This window comes from Sorghum bicolor, chromosome 3, assembly GCF_000003195.3.
Source record: "Sorghum bicolor cultivar BTx623 chromosome 3, Sorghum_bicolor_NCBIv3, whole genome shotgun sequence".
NCBI classification, from domain to species: Eukaryota; Viridiplantae; Streptophyta; class Magnoliopsida; order Poales; family Poaceae; genus Sorghum; species Sorghum bicolor.
Genome location: NC_012872.2, coordinates 1,196,429 through 1,213,163, shown reverse-complemented (window position 1 = coordinate 1,213,163; position 16,735 = coordinate 1,196,429). Strand labels below are relative to the sequence as shown.

Sequence of the window (16,735 nt, the reverse complement as noted above, 5' to 3'; positions counted from 1 at the left end):
GGTGGAGCTGCTGCCTTGGCCGAGGCCCAGGCGCGAGTGTGCGCTGCGGCGCGACTGACGTCAGGCGCGGCGTGCACGCTGGACGAGCCGAAGGCGTTCGGCGAAATGCCTCGCTGCGAGTGGGCACGAGTCGTGGCTTCGTGAGGACGCTGTCTGCGTCAACAAGGCAAGACCGCAAGAGGGTAATGCCGGTTTCTTCACGTCAGTTGTGTGTGCTAGTGTCAGAGACTTGCATAACTGTGTTACTGCAAAATTGGTGCAGATCAATTCAGGCCTTGTTTAGTTCGCAAAAATTTTCAAGATTCCCCGTCACATCGAATCTTTGGTCGTATGCATAGAGCATTAAATAAAAATAAAAATAAAAACTAATTACACAGTTTAACTGAAATTTGTGAGATGAATCTTTTGAGCCTAGTTACTCTGTGATTGGACAATATTTGTCAAATAAAAACGAAAGTGCTACAGTAGTCAAAAACCCAAAATTTTGCGAACTAAACCAGGCCTCAGCATCACGTTGGTGGAGATCAATTCAGCATCACGTTGACTACTGGACACCAGATTTTGCAAAGATTCTTCTATTTAGCAATACTTCGTGAGAAACAGGCCAAGGCAACAGGTGTGCTGGTTTCTTCACGTCAGTTGTGTGTATATCTGTTCCTTGTGTTGCATAAATATCTCATATCTGTTCGGTTAGGAGGGGCTAAGCACATACTTCATTGAGGGTTGACAAGGAGAAGTATCCCCTAAAATGGTGGACACAAGCAGTTTGAGGTTCTTCTACTCAACTTCATTTGCTTTACTACTTCCCTCCCTGACCTGCCTTGTATTTCCTTGCTGCAAATTAACATGTGCATTAGACACCCTCCTTCCTGGTCAATTCCTGAACGAGAATCAGAGCCTCATCTCAAAAAATGGTGCCTTCAAGTTGGGTTACGACTGCTATATTCCTCAAGGTTATTGTGGTTTGGGTATCTGGTTTGCTAAACCATCATCTTGTAATCGTGAGTATTTTCCTCTTTGGCAACCTGATGCATACTCTTATGATCGAGCATCATTTATCCTCTCAGTCTCAGATAATGGTGTGCTAAATTATACCATATATGGAGGTGATATTTGGTCCACGCCCGTCACCAGGACCACTTCTATCTCTGCTGCTGCAGTGCTTCTTGGCAATGGAAATCTTGTAATAAGAGATCGAGTAAACAGTTCCATGGTTATTTGGCAGAGTTTTGATAACCCGACTAATGTACTGCTCCCTGGACAACATCTGGGATTCAATAAAATCAATGGCAAGAAAATCACCCTTTGTAGTTCTTTAGACCCCTATGGCATGGGGTTGACGTTTACTTTGTCACTAGATGCAACTAGAAGGCGAAGTTTTATTATCCGGCAGCATCCTAATGGTCAGATGTTTGCTGGTACCTTCCCAGGATGGATGGGCATTCATGAAGATGGAGACCATATGCTAACATTCAATGACGTATATGCATACATACGTTTAAATGAATCTGGTTTTGTTACATTCGCTAAACAAAGGGAATGTGATTCTATTTTGTGGTCTGCCCCAGAAAGTTTATGTGAATTTCATTCATATTGTGGACCTTACAGCCTTTGCACATTGTCAGGCTCTTGTATATGCCCTGTTGGTTTCAACTCACTATCGAGCAATGCTGCATGGATTTCGACTGGTTGTTTGAGAGATTATCCTCTGAATTGTGAAAATGGGGAAGTGACATGTTATCCAATAGATGGCATCCATAGATATCCCCAGAAAGCTTTCACGTTGGAAGTTACAAACATGAGTGAGTGTGAATCCGCTTGCTTAAGAGACTGTACCTGTACTGCCTTTGCTTACAATGCAAGTTGCTTACTATGGTTTCGGGAGCTGCGGAGTACAATAGTACTTGATTCTGATCTAAATGGCAACCGTTTGTACATATGTAGATCAACCAAACAACAGTCAGGTTCTAGAATTGTTCCTTGGAATGGTTCTTCGAAAGAAAGAATTGTTCCTTGGAAAAGATTGGTTCTTGAATCGATGATCGGAGTGATAGCCGTCATTGTTATGAGTCTGATTCTTTTGTTGAGATGCAGACAAAAGCTTTTGAAGGCTAGAACAGTGGGTGGCAGTGGAAGTCTTATGGTATTCTCTTTTGTACAAATAAAGAACTCAAGCAAACAATTCTCTGAAAAACTTGGAGAAGGAGGTTTCGGCTGCGTTTTCAAAGGGATGTTGCCAAGCTGCACTATGGTGGCTATCAAGAAGCTAAAAGGCCTCAGACAGGAAGACAAGCAATTTCGAGCAGAGGTGCAGACCATAGGTATGATTCAGCACATCAATATTGTCCATCTGCTTGGGTTTTGCGCTGAAGGTAGTGGAAGGTTCCTAGTGTATGAATATATGGCGAATGGTTCTTTGAGCAACCATCTATTTTCCGAGAATTCCTTTAAGTTAAGCTGGGAGCTGCGGTACTCGATAGCACTTGGAATTGCACGAGGTTTGGCTTATCTGCATGAGGGATGCAAGGATTGTATTGTACACTGCGATATAAAGCCAGATAATGTGCTTCTTGATGCAGAGTTCTGTCCTAAGATTGCAGATTTTGGCATGGCAAAGCTTCTTGGTCGAGATTACAGTAGGGTACTGACAACAATGCGAGGGACTATCGGATATCTTGCACCGGAGTGGATCACAGGGGTACCAATAACACATAAGGCTGATGTCTATAGCTATGGAATGGTTCTCCTAGAAATCATATCAGGGCGAAGGAATTCTGAGAAAATTAAGGAGGGGAGGTTTACTTACTTTCCGATCTATGCCGCAGTTAAGGTGAATGAAGGAGGTATCATGTGCCTGCTGGATAGTGGTTTGAAGGGCAATGCTGATGCCGAGAAGCTAGAGAGAGCCTGTAGAGTTGCAAGCTGGTGTATTCAGGATGCTGAAGATCACAGGCCGATGATGGGGCAGGTTGTTCGCATGCTGGAAGGTGTCATGGATGTTCAAGTCCCTCCTGTTCCCAGGTCACTCCAAAACTATGTCGGCATGGAGGATTCTACCTCTGCAGATTTTTACATTTCTGAAGTCTCGTGTTAGTCCAATCTGAGCCTTTTGTCCTTTGCACTGCTTCAGAACTGAATCTGAATGAAACACACGCACACACAGTTGTTGTGTACTGCAGTTTTACTTATTTGTGGACTCTTAAGAATGTAGTATTAAGTATTGCAAATGTATCTTTTTTTCGAAAGATCCGTTGCCGGCTTTCATTTATAAGAAGGAGCATCAATTACAGTATTTACATGGCGCCAGAGGCACCTTTTTGCAGCGTTCCAAGGAAAACCAGGAAGCCACATCACCCCTGCAAGCTAAGGATCTAATTTACATATCTTGCTGTGACAACTAAACATGCCTCCATGGCCCTATTACCCGCCCTCACCCAAACTCTAGCCTCTTCCTGGATTGATCGGAAGACCTGTTCAGGTGTCTTGTCAACCTTGTCAACCTTGTTGAAAACCCGCGCGTTTCTCTCTTTCCAAAGCTCCCACACCGTTAGCATGACCATGGATCGGAGTCCTGCACCTCTGGCACTGTCAGTACTTGTAGAGATATCAATATACCACTGACCCAGGTCAAAGGTTTGCGTCCAGTTTGTCGGGTTTGTAGTGGGTGCTGCAATCCAGGTGCTCACCTTGGACCAGACCTCTCTTGCGAAGCCACACTCTTGAAAGAGATGAGAAACAGTCTCCAAATTTCTCTAGCAGAACTGACAGAAGTAATCATTAGGATCAGCCATGTGAAGAAGCGACATTTTGGCGGTGCTTTCGTCTGCCATATGGCTCCTGCTGTGGCAGAGTTTGTGTTCCCAACGAACTGCAGTTCATATGCGGATCTTGCTGTGTAGTGCCCATCCGAGGTATGTAACCAGATGATCCTATCTTGTTGTGTTGGTATAAGGTCCACCTGCTGCAGTTTCTCCCACAGCGCAACGAAATCTGCTATCAACTGCTCAGTCAAGCTATAGTCTACATCATCGATCCATTTATTATCCGTAAGCGCTTCCTTGACTGATCTATTCTTCCTTTTACTGTGACTGAATAAGGCCGGGTAAAGCGTCGCTGGGGACTGCCCTTCCATCCACCTTGATTGCCAGAAGGAAGCGGACTGGCCATCTCCTAAAAGGACTCTAGTTGCTGCATTGAAAAGTGCCAGGTCATCCTTGTCTATTGGCAGATCAAAACCTTTCCAGGCTCGCTCTCTCGAATCCCATGAGTACCACAGCCATCGGAGCCTCAAGGCCCTACTGAACTTTTCAAGGTCAATGATCCCCAATCCTCCATATGTAGTCGGTTTGCAAACCCGAAGCCATGCCACCTTGCATTTTCCCCCAGTGAGCTCATTGGTTCCAGCCCACAAGAATTTCCTCCTTAGCTTGTCGAGTTCTTGCAACAGATTTTTAGGTGGCCTAATGACCGTGAGAAGGTAAACTGGTAGGGAGGTGAGTACTGAGCGTACCAGCTCCCGTCTTCCAGCCACATTCAGCAGGCGACCCTGCCAGCCAGCTGTCCTATTTTTGGCTCTATCCCAGATGTATTGAAGATGGACCATTCTGAGTCTTCCTAGAGTGAGAGGTAGGCCCAAATATTGTGTTGGGAAGATCACTCTCGGGCCAGGGAAATCCTGCAGCACTTCATCTAAATTGATGCCAGCACATCTGATAGCTGCAACTGTACTCTTCTGCATGTTGATTTTGAGCCCAGTGGCTGAACCAAAAGCATTCATGATTTCCATAATGCATTTGATGTCTTCCTTTCTTGGATTTGTGAAAATAACAGCATCATCTGCATACATTGAGATTCGAATGCTTGCATTTCTCCCTTTTAGCTTAGACAGGAAGCCATTTTGAGTGGCCATGGCAAAGATGTTGTTTAGTGTATCTATGGCTAGGATGAAGAGGTAAGGCGATAGGGGATCTCCCTGTCTGAGACCTCTTCTGTGCTTGATTGGGGACCCTGGGATTCCATTTAGTAGGATTGATGAGGATGAAGACCTAAAAAGTATAGATAGCCAGTCAAGCCATTTTACTGGGAATTGTCTCCTATGTAGCAGTTCAAGTAGGTATTCCCATGACACCGAGCCAAATGCCTTGGTTATGTCTAGCTTGATAAGACAAGCCGGTGTTCTTGTCCTATGGTAATATCTTGCAAGGCCTCTAACATACATGAAGTTTTCTTGAATGCATCTCTTCTTTATAAAGGCACTCTGGGATGAGGAGATAAGGTTATCAATGTATGCTGCCAGTCTGATTGCTAAGACCTTTGTCAGTAGTTTTGCAAAGGAGTGTATGAGACTTATCGGTCTAAAATCCTTTGGCTGTGTTGCTACTTCGACTTTTGGGATGAGGACTACCTGCGCCTGGTTGAGATGTTCCAGTGCTCCACAATGCTGAATGTGGAAGGAGTGGAAAGCGTTGAGGATGTCTTGCTTGATAATCTGCCAGCAATGCTTGTCGAAATCATTTGTGAAGCCATCTGGGCCGGGTGCCTTTTCAATAGGTAATGATTTAACTGCATATTCTACTTCTGCTTCAGTAAAGGGTCTATCCAATTCGAGACCCGGTATCTGCTGCAACATGCCTAGTTGGAGGTCATCCCATCGAAAGGTCGCTGATCTTTGCAGCTTCTGTCCTATGAGGTTCTGAAAGTATTGCTGGATTATATTCTCCTTCTCATCATGCTTCCATAGCAGTCGGCCATCTTCTCCTTTAAGCGCAGGAATGAACTTCTTTCTTTTCCTTGCTGACATTTTTAGATGGAAGAACTTTGTGCAGGCATCTCCCGCCCTGATGTAGTTTATACGGGATGCCTGTCTTCTTCTACATCTCTCTAGCGCTGCAAGGCCTAGTATTCTGATTTTGAGGTCATGTCTTAAGACTGATTCTTCACTGGAGAGCTGCCTTATTTCTTGAGCAGTATCCAGCATTAGTATGACTTCATTTGCAATGTGCAGCTGGAGACGAGCGTTATTGAAAAGCGGTTTACTCCAGCTCCGTAAGGCCTTTGCTGTTTCCTTTAGTTTCTTATTCAGTATCGAGTGTGCAGAGCCTATCTGTGGTTTGCTCCAAGCATCCTTAACCACCTCCTGAAAGCCCACAATGTTAGTCCAATGGTTTTCAAATCTAAAGGTAGCCTTCCTTGGTGTTCGGTCTTGTCTATTGAGGAACAGTGGGTAGTGATCTGAGCCCCCAGTTCCTAAGGCAGTGAGGGTGAAATCTGGATAGGCCATCTCCCATTCTGAGTTGCAGAATACCCTGTCGAGCCTCACCATGGTCGGATTTTGTCTTTCATTAGACCAGGTATACCTTCTATTCTGTAGGGTTATCTCCATCAGCTCGCAACCGTCTAGTGCCCTTCTAAATTTTCCCATGAGTCTCCTATTGAGATTTAGATTGCTTTTGTCAGCGGCTTGATAGATGAGGTTGAAATCGCCGATGAGCATCCATGGCATAGGAGAGGGTGGCTTGATCTCTTGCAACTCAGCGAGGAATTCGTCCTTTCTTCTGTCATCTGCGGGCCCATAGCATGTTGTGAGCAGAAAAGGCATACTATTTGATGTCACTGTGACCACTGCTGATATAGTAAATGATCTGTTAATTGCATTGTTGATTGTGATGACATCCTTGTCCCATGCTAGCAGTATGCCTCCTCTGGTTCCCTGCGCTGGCAGCTCCAGGAATGAGTCAAGCCGCTGGCCCAAGGTCTCACAAGCCTGAATGGCACTGATGGAACCTAGCTTTGTCTCCTGTAAGCATACTATATTGGGTTTGTAGCTGATGACAGTCTCTCGGACCAATTCTCTATGTGCAGCATCATTGAGCCCTCTAACATTCCAGTTTAGGACAGTTAGTTCAGCATTATCCATAGCACAAGACATGAACTTCCAACATTGATTCTGCGACCCACGAGTACATGATTTTCGACCAACAGCCATAGCATCCATGGAGGAGCCAAGAGAAGTACACACTACTCTTGCAGCCGCACTGCATGCTGCTACACTTACATGACTTGTTACAACACTGCATGACTCTCATCCCTATCTTACCACCAACATCTACCTTCCTTCTACATGACAACAACCGACTAACCACAACTGAACGAACAAGGACATCAATAGCTAACATGAGGAGGGGAAGCTTGCTGAAGTTCTGAATCCGGACGTCCTCACAGCGCAGCATCTCCCATGGTGTCTGCCCCTTCGGCTGCTGCCAGCTGTGCTGACGCTGCCATCACTGCTCCGCTGTCTAGTGAAGTCAGGCTACGGACTGCTGCAATCTGCTGCGGGGTGAGAGGCGTGCTAAAGGTCTTGGCGAAGGCCTCCAGCGCCTGCTCACCGATTGGCTCATTGGGCCCTTTCACCTCGAAAGCTTTGATCAGACGGTGGGTTGCACGTCTGGAAACTGGAACTGAACAAACCTTTGCCTTCTGCCTGGAGCTTCTTGGTAGCCCCCCTACTGTCGTCCTGGGTGCCTTAGCCTTTTCTACCTTGTCCTGCTGCTTCTGGATCGGAGTTTGTAGCAGCGGCTGCTCACAGGGAACGAAGATGCTGTTGACAATGTTGTTTCTGCGCTCCTCCAGCATCATTTCTGCTACCTGCTCAGTGATACCGGCCGTGATCACCTGGCCATCCACCTCCTGCTGAATCCCTGGCCCAAAATGAATGACATTCTGGCAACCAAGGGCTCTTGCCTCCTCGTTGAGCTCAGCTAGCTTGTCCCAGTTGCTTGGGGTGTAAATTGGGGAGCGCAGCTCATCAGCCAGTGGGCTTCCTGGGGGTGAGAAGGACAGAGGCCTGTTGGTTGCCTCCGTGCAGGCTGCTAGGGCCTCCTCAACCATTGTGGTCATGGCCACCCAACGGCCATGGTGGCACTGACCAGATGTCGCCTACACATGTCTCCTTGAAGAAATCCATCATCGGATCTGGGTGTGTTGGAGGAGGGGGAGGTGCCCCGAATGCAGGCTGTAGAGTGTCCGACAGTCGGATGGAGCCCAGGTCGTTTCTGGCAGTCTCCATGTCATGTCAGGATGCTTGTATTGATGCTTCAGGTTGTGTGGAGAGCGCGATCTGCGCCGCTCCCAATCAGCGTCCTCACGGCGCGCACGACGGGGCGAGGAGTGGTCGTCTCGTAAAATTCTCCGACCCCGCCCACTGTCTTCAGCCATGTCCTCATGACCCCCAATGTTCCAGTGCCTGGACTGCTTGCACTGGAAGAGCCTCCAGCGCGGCGTAGCAGGTTTAGGACCTGCTTACCACGCTCCACAAAACGGCCAGGAGGCCGCCTTGTCGTCGTCCCGGTCAGTTGGGTTTGTCGTCGGGGCTGGTGGGCACCCCTGCCTGCGGTCGCTGGCGCGTCCTCAGAAAGTCACCGTCTTAGCGCGGGGTAGGAGATCGGGGTACCACATCCACGCCCAGCAGTAGAGCACGTCTGACGGTATGTGGCTCTATCAATCTTGTCAAGCAGGCAGACCTCCCCCCAGCAACTCCTTCAGGACCTCAAAGTTCCAGGCTTGGGAGGGAAGGTTCTCGATGGCCAGCATGCTCGTACCAGGGGATGATGCCGAAAAACACCCCCTTCCTTCACGCGCACGGCCCCGACACGGAGAGCGAGCGTCCGTTGATGCGGCAACTCGAAGACGATCCTGAAGTCCTCCGGATGGTGCCTGGTTGTTCGCATTTCATGCGAAAGCAGGCTGCCATTTAGTATTGAAGTTTTTATTGATGAGCTTTGCAACAGTACTAGATAAGAGAGGTGATGCATCAAATTTAGGACTTATGATGATTACTGAACAGTTAACATTCAATTTTTCGTTGAGTATCTGTAGTCTTTCTAAAATACACCATGGACACCTTAAGTTTTTTTACATGTAGTTGTTCGCATGCTGGTGGGTGTCACGGATGTTCTAGTCCCTCCTGTTCCGAGGTGACTGCAAAAATTTGTTGGCGTGGAGAATTCTAGCAATGAAGATATGGACAGCTTCTGACGCCTCTTTTTAGTCCACTGTGACCATTTTTTCCTCTTCTCTGTATTTCTGAACTCAGGCCTTGTTTAGTTCCCAGAAAATTTTGCAAAATTTTTCACATTTTCCGTCACATCGAATCTTTAGACGCATGCATGATGTATTAAATATAGACGAAAATTAAAACTAATTGTACAGTTTGGTCGGAATTGATGAGATGAATCTTTTGAGCCTAGTTAGTCAATAATTAGACAATATTTGTCAAATACAAACGAAAGTGCTACAGTGTCGATTTCCCAAAAAATTTTGGAACTAAACAAGGCCTTAGTGAAACACACTTTGGTCGTTTGGTGTGTATAGTGCAGCTCTAAGCAATGCCTTCACTTCACGCTCTATAGGGGTTGAATTTGTTTTTTGAGTGAAACACGCTCACACCCTTGCTTTCTCGTCTGTGCAAACTGCAAAATGTACTTGTTGATGGTTGCATGTTCTCAGTTTTTTTTTAGCAACATGTTGTCAGTTTTCTTGGAACATCTTCCTTGTGCATGCACTGTGGGCGAACAAGATCGCACTCCTCCTAAGTCCTATCCTATTCACTGCAGACACACTTTAGATTTCGTGAGGCAGGCCTTACCGCTAGCACACTGGGCCTCGGTGGGCCGGCCTGGCGCGCAAGCAAAACAGAGAGGCTTCCTGTGGCTGCTTCCACAGGTCCTCTCGCCGGCGAAGGACCACGGGACCGACGAAGGCCTAGGCACCCGGCGTAGGACGGCGGCGGCGGTGGCCCACTTGTTAAACGAGACGAAGGGTGCGCGCACGCCGAGTGGCAACCCATTAGTCGAAGAATTTTTAAAAGCTAAATATAGCTTGTATTAGAAAAAGTCATCTCCAAGAGACTAGGATATGTTCGCCGGCTGATTTATTATGAGAGAAAAAACACTGCTGACTGACAGAAAAAGTATGATAAATAACTCTAAATTTAGTATCCATGTATAGTATAGTGTTCGCTTTCTATTCTTTTATAGCCCCTGCCGTGGCCATCCATCCTCTCTTTGCGCGTTGCATACTTGCATGTATGGCCCCGTTTGGCACGGCTTCTCCAACGGCTTCAGGAGCCATTTGGAGCCGTTTTATGTCAAATGGGGTAAAATAAAATGGCTCCACTAATGAAGCCCCTGAAAACATACTCTCACAAAGCTTTGGGGTGTGAAAGAGACAAAAATAGTGGCTTCTTCCGGCTTCACCTCATCCTACGTGGCGTTCTGTGAGAGCACATTCTACCAAACAATTTACCAAAATGGCTCCAGCTCCACCGATAGAGCTGTTTATAGAGCTAAAGCTCCAAAAAACAGCTTTATTGGTGAAGTGAAACCGTGCCAAACGAGGCTATATAATGACCAAGAAGGTAACAACATGCACATCTTCCATGTGATTGAGATCTGGCTAGGATGCCTCTTAAGCCTGTCGACGTGGCACTTTTTACTATGGAAACTCTACATTTTAGAGTCTCTCGGAGTAGTCTTATCTTTTTTTTTAATCTACTCTCTCCATCCCAAATTGTTAAGTCATTTCAAAAATCTTGAATAGTCAAAGCATCTTAAGTTTGACCAAATTTATATGGTACGATAATAACATTTATGATATCAATTTAAGTATCACTCGTTCTTTATTAATTATATTTTCATAGTATATTAATTTGATGCCATAAAACTTTGTGATTTTTTCTATAATTTTGATCAAACTTGAGATATTTTGACCCTCCAAGATTCTTGGAATGACTTATAATTTGGAATAGAGAGAGTATTTTACAAAGTAGCTAAATCAGTAAATTTGGCAAATCATATTGGCTAATATCTTGAGGATGCTCCAAGGACATAGTTATAGATATAAATGTATAAGAGAAAAAAAAGTGCAAAAGTGATTAGGTTATTTAGAAATAGTCTAAGATTTCTGATACAAAATTGCTGAAAAATCTAACAAATGTTGTCCTAACATTTTTATCCACTTGAAAAGACTCATTGATTTACCAAACACTTTTTCTCTTAGTAAGGCCTTGTTTAGATGTAAAAAGTTTTTAGATTTTGACACTGTAGCATTTTCGTTTTATTTGACAAACATTGTCTAATTATAGAGTAACTAGGCTTAAAAGATTCGTCTTGTGATTTACAGTTAAACTGTGCAATTAGTTATTATTTTTATCTACATTTAATACTTCATACATGTGCCGTAAGATTCGATGTGACGGGGAATCTTGTAAAGTTTTGGGTTTTTGGATGTACCTAAATCAATAAGTCTGTCAAGTCACTAAAAAAGGCTTTCTCCAACTATTTCCAATATCTTCGATAGTTCTAAAAACAAATTAGTAAACAACTCCAACAACAACTGCTTGGTTATTCTTGTTGTAGAGGCTATTTTAGCATTTGTATAGAAAAAGTAAGCTCCAACAAATGTGTTATTTGATTTTGTAAAACTAGAAGAATGCTCTCGCGTTGCTGCGAGAATTACCAGTAAAATTATACTATCATAATATATATATATTTGTGGATGATTTTTAGTATTATAGCATGGACAACTAAATATATGTTAGAAAATGATGTGGTTTGCTAATGTGAATAACATAGATGCAGGATAAATGGTATGTGTTAGTTCGTTTATTAGTGGATAATGATGTGAACACTTTACATGGCGGAGTAATGTATTAGTGGGATGATTTAGCGGATGTTGATATGGACGCTTTGCATGGCAAAAGAATTAGTTAGTGAGATGCTCTAGTGAATGATGGTGTGGATGCTTTGCATGCATGTTAAGAGAATTAGCTAGTGGGGTTTATCTATATAAGAGATATAGATAGCAAGCTGGCTATTCCTTAATTTCAGTGGCCATATATAGCCAACCATAGACGCTTAATAGCTGATTTTGTAAAATAACAATGGATATCTTCTTTTTTAACAAGTTTTCTATTTTATAAAATGGCTAAATAATAAAATTTGGCTACTAATTTTAGCAGTTGCTCTTAAAGCGCTAAAAAAAGTAGAACATATACAATCTGACAAAAAGATACAATCACAAACAGCTCAGCTGGCCGTTGTTCCTTCGTCCGACAAAGGTAAGATTTCGAAGTAACCGGAAGAACTTCAAATTGTGAATCTTTCGATATTCGTGTATCTCTCTCTTAAAAGCTCGAAGGTAACTTTGTATAAAAAGTTCTAGAATATTTTCAAATTATGAAAGAAACTTTTATACTTTCTTTATAATGTACATTTGTATTTAAAACCTTGTTATTTCTCTTTTTTCTTTCAAACATATTTCTACCGCAAGATTGGCGCCCATTGGATATACGCACTATCTTTTCGCATGATTGGACGCTAAAGATTAGGAGCTGACATAAACAGTTGTTGATCTGTTAGAGAAGAGTTTTTTTAGTCCTGCCATGAAAATCAAGATTGGGAGTGAGTTTTGAAAACTCTTAGAGATGTCAGCGTAGAGCTAGGATTCTAGAATCAACATTGAAAAATCCGTGCATTGTCTTATCCTGGACGTTGTTAGTGTGGTGCTAGCTTCTTGGCTTTACTTATATACTAATCCATATGTTCCAAATTATAAAATGTTTAACTTTCACTACAACACGTCTCATAATAGAAGACATTTTGTTAAAGGCTTTTTTTCTAAATTGCCTTAATTTGCTTTTGCTTAAAGGCATTTTTATAAAAAAGCCTTTGAAACTACTTTTATAGAAGGCTAATATAAAAAAACGCCTTAATTGCTTGTAGCATTGGAGGCGCTTTTCTCATAACGTCTTAGGGGGTGATTGGTTGCCCCGACGGTGGCATCCTAATGCCCATCCGGTATGACTCTGTGCACCTGGCTCGTGTTTGGTTTCTCAACTTGTATCGTTTTGGTGTATCTTCTCATTCTCTTTTCCCCCTCCGTCCCGGCTGAGGCCGTCTTCTCGAGGCGAGCTTCCCTCGCCATCCCGGACAGTGCGCTCCTTGGCGGGAAGGGGAGGCGCGAGCGCGGGAGATTGGAGCATCCCAGCACGCGCGGGGGTGGGCGTTAGGGTTACCTCCCTCATTTGGCGTCTCTCCTTCCTCTCCTCTCCCGGCGCGGTGAATTCTCTTCCACTTTCTCGGCCTCTCTCTGCCATCGTCGTCGTCGATCTCCGGCGGACCGTTGGCGGTCCTCCCTAGATCACGTCGGTATACAAGTCACCTCCCCCTCCCCCTCCTCCTCCTCCCCCTCCCCTCTCCCCCTGTATGAGCTTTGATTTGTGCGGTGATTTTGTTTGCGGTTTGGAGCTAGGGTTCTTGATGTTACCCGGTTAGATCTGTGCGGTGCTTGTGTAGATCTACCAGTCAACTTGTGATTTCACATGTTTTACATTCAGATCTGTGATGGTTAAACCCTTTTTTGAGCTTTGGACATGTGGTGGTCTGCTCTTGCACTTGCACATGATGATGCTTTGATTTATTACAAACTGAGCAAAGTGCCTATGGTTGATGATGTGAATGTAATTGTAGGCGCTGGAGGAGCACCTTTGAGTGTGGCAGCCGCGCCTTGTTTATCTTGTGATGGCTGAACTTTTGCTTGCATCCTCTAATCTGTACTGATAAGTAGCATTGGTGAATTTCTGGGGCAACCAATCACCCCCGTAATAAGCACTGAGACCTATGGCACTTTGCAATGATGTGTTGTTTCTTCCCTTACATTTTTGTGCAGTGAATGGACTTTGGTGCTATCGAATTGCCAATGATGATATCTTATTTGCATGTCAACTGTGTTACCAAAAATTGATGACCTTGAGCTTGTGTTGAGGTACTGAAACTTTGTTTCTTATGCTCCAAGATCAAGGTCAACCAAGGAGCATCTGATATCTGAGGCCAATTTGTTCAATACTACATTATTTATTGCTATGGTTCAGTCTTTGTTCTCGCTGGTGACTATAGTGGTAACCTCACCAAAATCATACATGTGTGCTCACACCTTATGTCATGCACCAAACCAAACACAGCTGGTCACACCAAGTCATACCACAAAACTGTCCAGACAAGCAACCAAACACGGTTCCTATGATCCAGTATGCTACACTCATTTGCAACCAAACAGACGAAGGTGCATGGTCTAATCTGGAATGGTTTGAGCCTACACAGACCCTCCATCCCGGATGGCAGACCAAGGAGCAACCAATCACACCCTTAAATTCCTGTAGCATTGGAGGCGTTTTTCTGAACGCCGCATTCGTTTCATCCATACACGGAGAGGCATTTGGCCCTTAACTGTACTACTATTGCTCAGGCTGCACATAGTCACGCACGAATCGGGACCTTCTCAAATACTCAAATAAAAAAACAAACATATGGGAGAGGCAGCACCTGTGTACACCACCTCGCTCGTTCCCCAAATTCGCAAGAGATGGAGGCGGCGGCCGCTAGGCTCATGATTTGGAGTCACGCCTGCCTGAGGTGGGCGCGGGGCATGACTGTGTCAGGCGGCGCGGGGAGGACGACACAGTTGTGGGTACGCGGTGCGACTGCACAGGCGGCGCGGGGAGGACGACGCAGCTGTGGAGAGGCACCGTGGTTGCGTCGAGCGGCGCACAGAGGACGGCGTGGCTGCGTCAGGCTGCGCGTGGAGCACAGCGCAACTGCAGCGGCACGGGGAGATTGCTAGGTACGTCGAGATTCTGAAGCGCTTACGCCGTGTCCGCTACGCCATTTCCTCAGGTTTTCCTCCACACATGGATTACACCCAACACATGTTCGATAAAATGCGTTCAAGGTAATAAGAATTTCTGACATCCTCCATCAATCTACCTTCACCCGCCCGTCCTCATTGAGATCCAGATCCATATGTTCTCTACAGCTAGTGGTGCTACGTAATCGGCACGCCGCAGCATAGGTCATTGACGCTGGCACTTACCATGCAGTATTGCTACAAAATGTTTTGCTGCCTATTACTACTTTCTCCGTGGACGTTTCACTCGGTAGAGTAACGCTAAGCTTGATTGCTATCAGTCTTGTTGTACTTATATTTTAGTTACTTGGTCAATATTAGGGACCGCTAGTTTTCTGATATCAACTGTTGAGGTGATGTTCAGGTACCCGATGTGATTTAGTGGTAGTTTTATGGTAATTCGACAGTTGATAATATTCATTTGACTGAGCCTGTTGACTAATATAATTGTAATTTTCTTAGATATAACCAAATGATATATATAATCACAATATTAATTTTCAATATCTATCTTTATTATAGTTTGGAGCTTTAATTTCTGACATGCACTATGCATTGAAACTCACTTAGTTCACCATTTGCAGCATGTAATTGGCAGTGACACATAAGCATTAGTCAGATGAGATATGCCAGCCTAAGGTTATTTGATCTCTTCTCCCCTTTTTTCTGAAACAAGAGGGCTCAAGGACCCGAGGTCACTGTAAGCATGATACAAAGTCTACTCTTCAGGCCACAAATGTTTTTCTCCAGGTCAGAGCTCTTTCATCATTGGGGAAGTCTACGATCATTCCGTTATGTCTCTAATTGAGTTTATTTATCCTGAATAAAGCAAGCAAGCATTCAACAAATGCAAATGCACTAAATACTGGTTTACAGTATTAAAAAAACATTGTTATTACTGATTTTATCTATTGGTCTGCTTGTAGTAGGGTAGTTCACAAGTTTCACTACCAAAGATTTAAATTGGGTAATATGGTAGAGAAGAAGGATTATTTATGACTGGTCCTACCTAAATTATTTGTCTTGGAGATTATTTAGCACTAACCTTTTTGTTTTCATTGCAGACAACTTTATTATTTCTCAGTCTTAAAACTGATGATACTGGTGCTCGTTTAATCAACTTGATTCAGAGATATATCAGCTATGGGTGATCTGATTCATGGAAGCTCTGTTCCTCTACTTCTCTGTCTACATCTTTTGTTTCCACTACTTCCGTTTGCATCATTCAGGATTAGGGACCTAAACAAAAGGACATGGAAACACCATTTGAAGATAGATATTTGATTGTTTTTCTACCTTATTGATTGTGTTTGGTTACAAATATAACTGTGTATGTAAAGATTTAAATGTTTGGATTGTACTGTTAACATGTGCTTTCATTGGTTAATTTCTCGATGGATTTGTGCTTTTTGATATTAATTACTAGCAAATTTCTGTATGTATGAGTTGATTTTAGAGGCATTTTTAATAATGCCTCTATCAAGGTTTGAAGGCTTATAAAGAATGCCTTTAAAAACTACTATAGGCAACTACAAAATGCCTTTATATATTGATATTAGAAGGCATTTTGAAAAAGTGTCTCAAATGACCTTTTGAGTCTAGTTTATAGCAGGCATTCTTAAGTATGCCTAAAAAAGTTTTTGAAGGCAGTTTGATGATTTTTAAAGGTATTTTTAAACGCCTTCTATAAACAGCTATGCTGTAGTGTTTGGTAGATTCATAGCTTTTCCTTAGATGTATATTATATATATTCAGATGCATTCTAAAAGTATTAATATTTTTTAGAAAAACTAAAACGTCATATAGTTTGAAATGGATGGAATAATAAATATATAAATACTTTAAACTCGTTCATAGAACCTACATACCCATATGTCTATGTGTTAGTGAGTAGCAACAGGACGTATTAGAGGCGAAGGGAGTTTGACGACAGGGACGTCCACTGACCACTGCACTGATGGTAAAGTTTATTTTGTCCTTGAGGGCATATGTCCTC

At 43.8% G+C, this 16,735-nt stretch overlaps 1 protein-coding gene across 2 annotated transcripts; it reads left to right on the top strand.

Annotated features, from left to right (window-relative positions):
* LOC8081380 (G-type lectin S-receptor-like serine/threonine-protein kinase At2g19130) lies at window positions 383-3,322 on the top strand. Of its 2 annotated transcripts, XM_021455399.1 has the most exons (3): window positions 383-616; window positions 695-2,796; window positions 2,844-2,987. In XM_021455399.1, exons 2-3 carry the CDS (start codon window positions 749-751, stop codon window positions 2,863-2,865), a joined length of 2,070 nt encoding a protein of 689 aa, XP_021311074.1. In that variant the 5' UTR covers window positions 383-616; window positions 695-748; the 3' UTR covers window positions 2,866-2,987. The 2 variants fall into 2 exon arrangements, with proteins under 2 accessions (XP_021311074.1, XP_002457107.1); XM_002457062.2 differs by having other exon boundaries at window positions 695-3,322.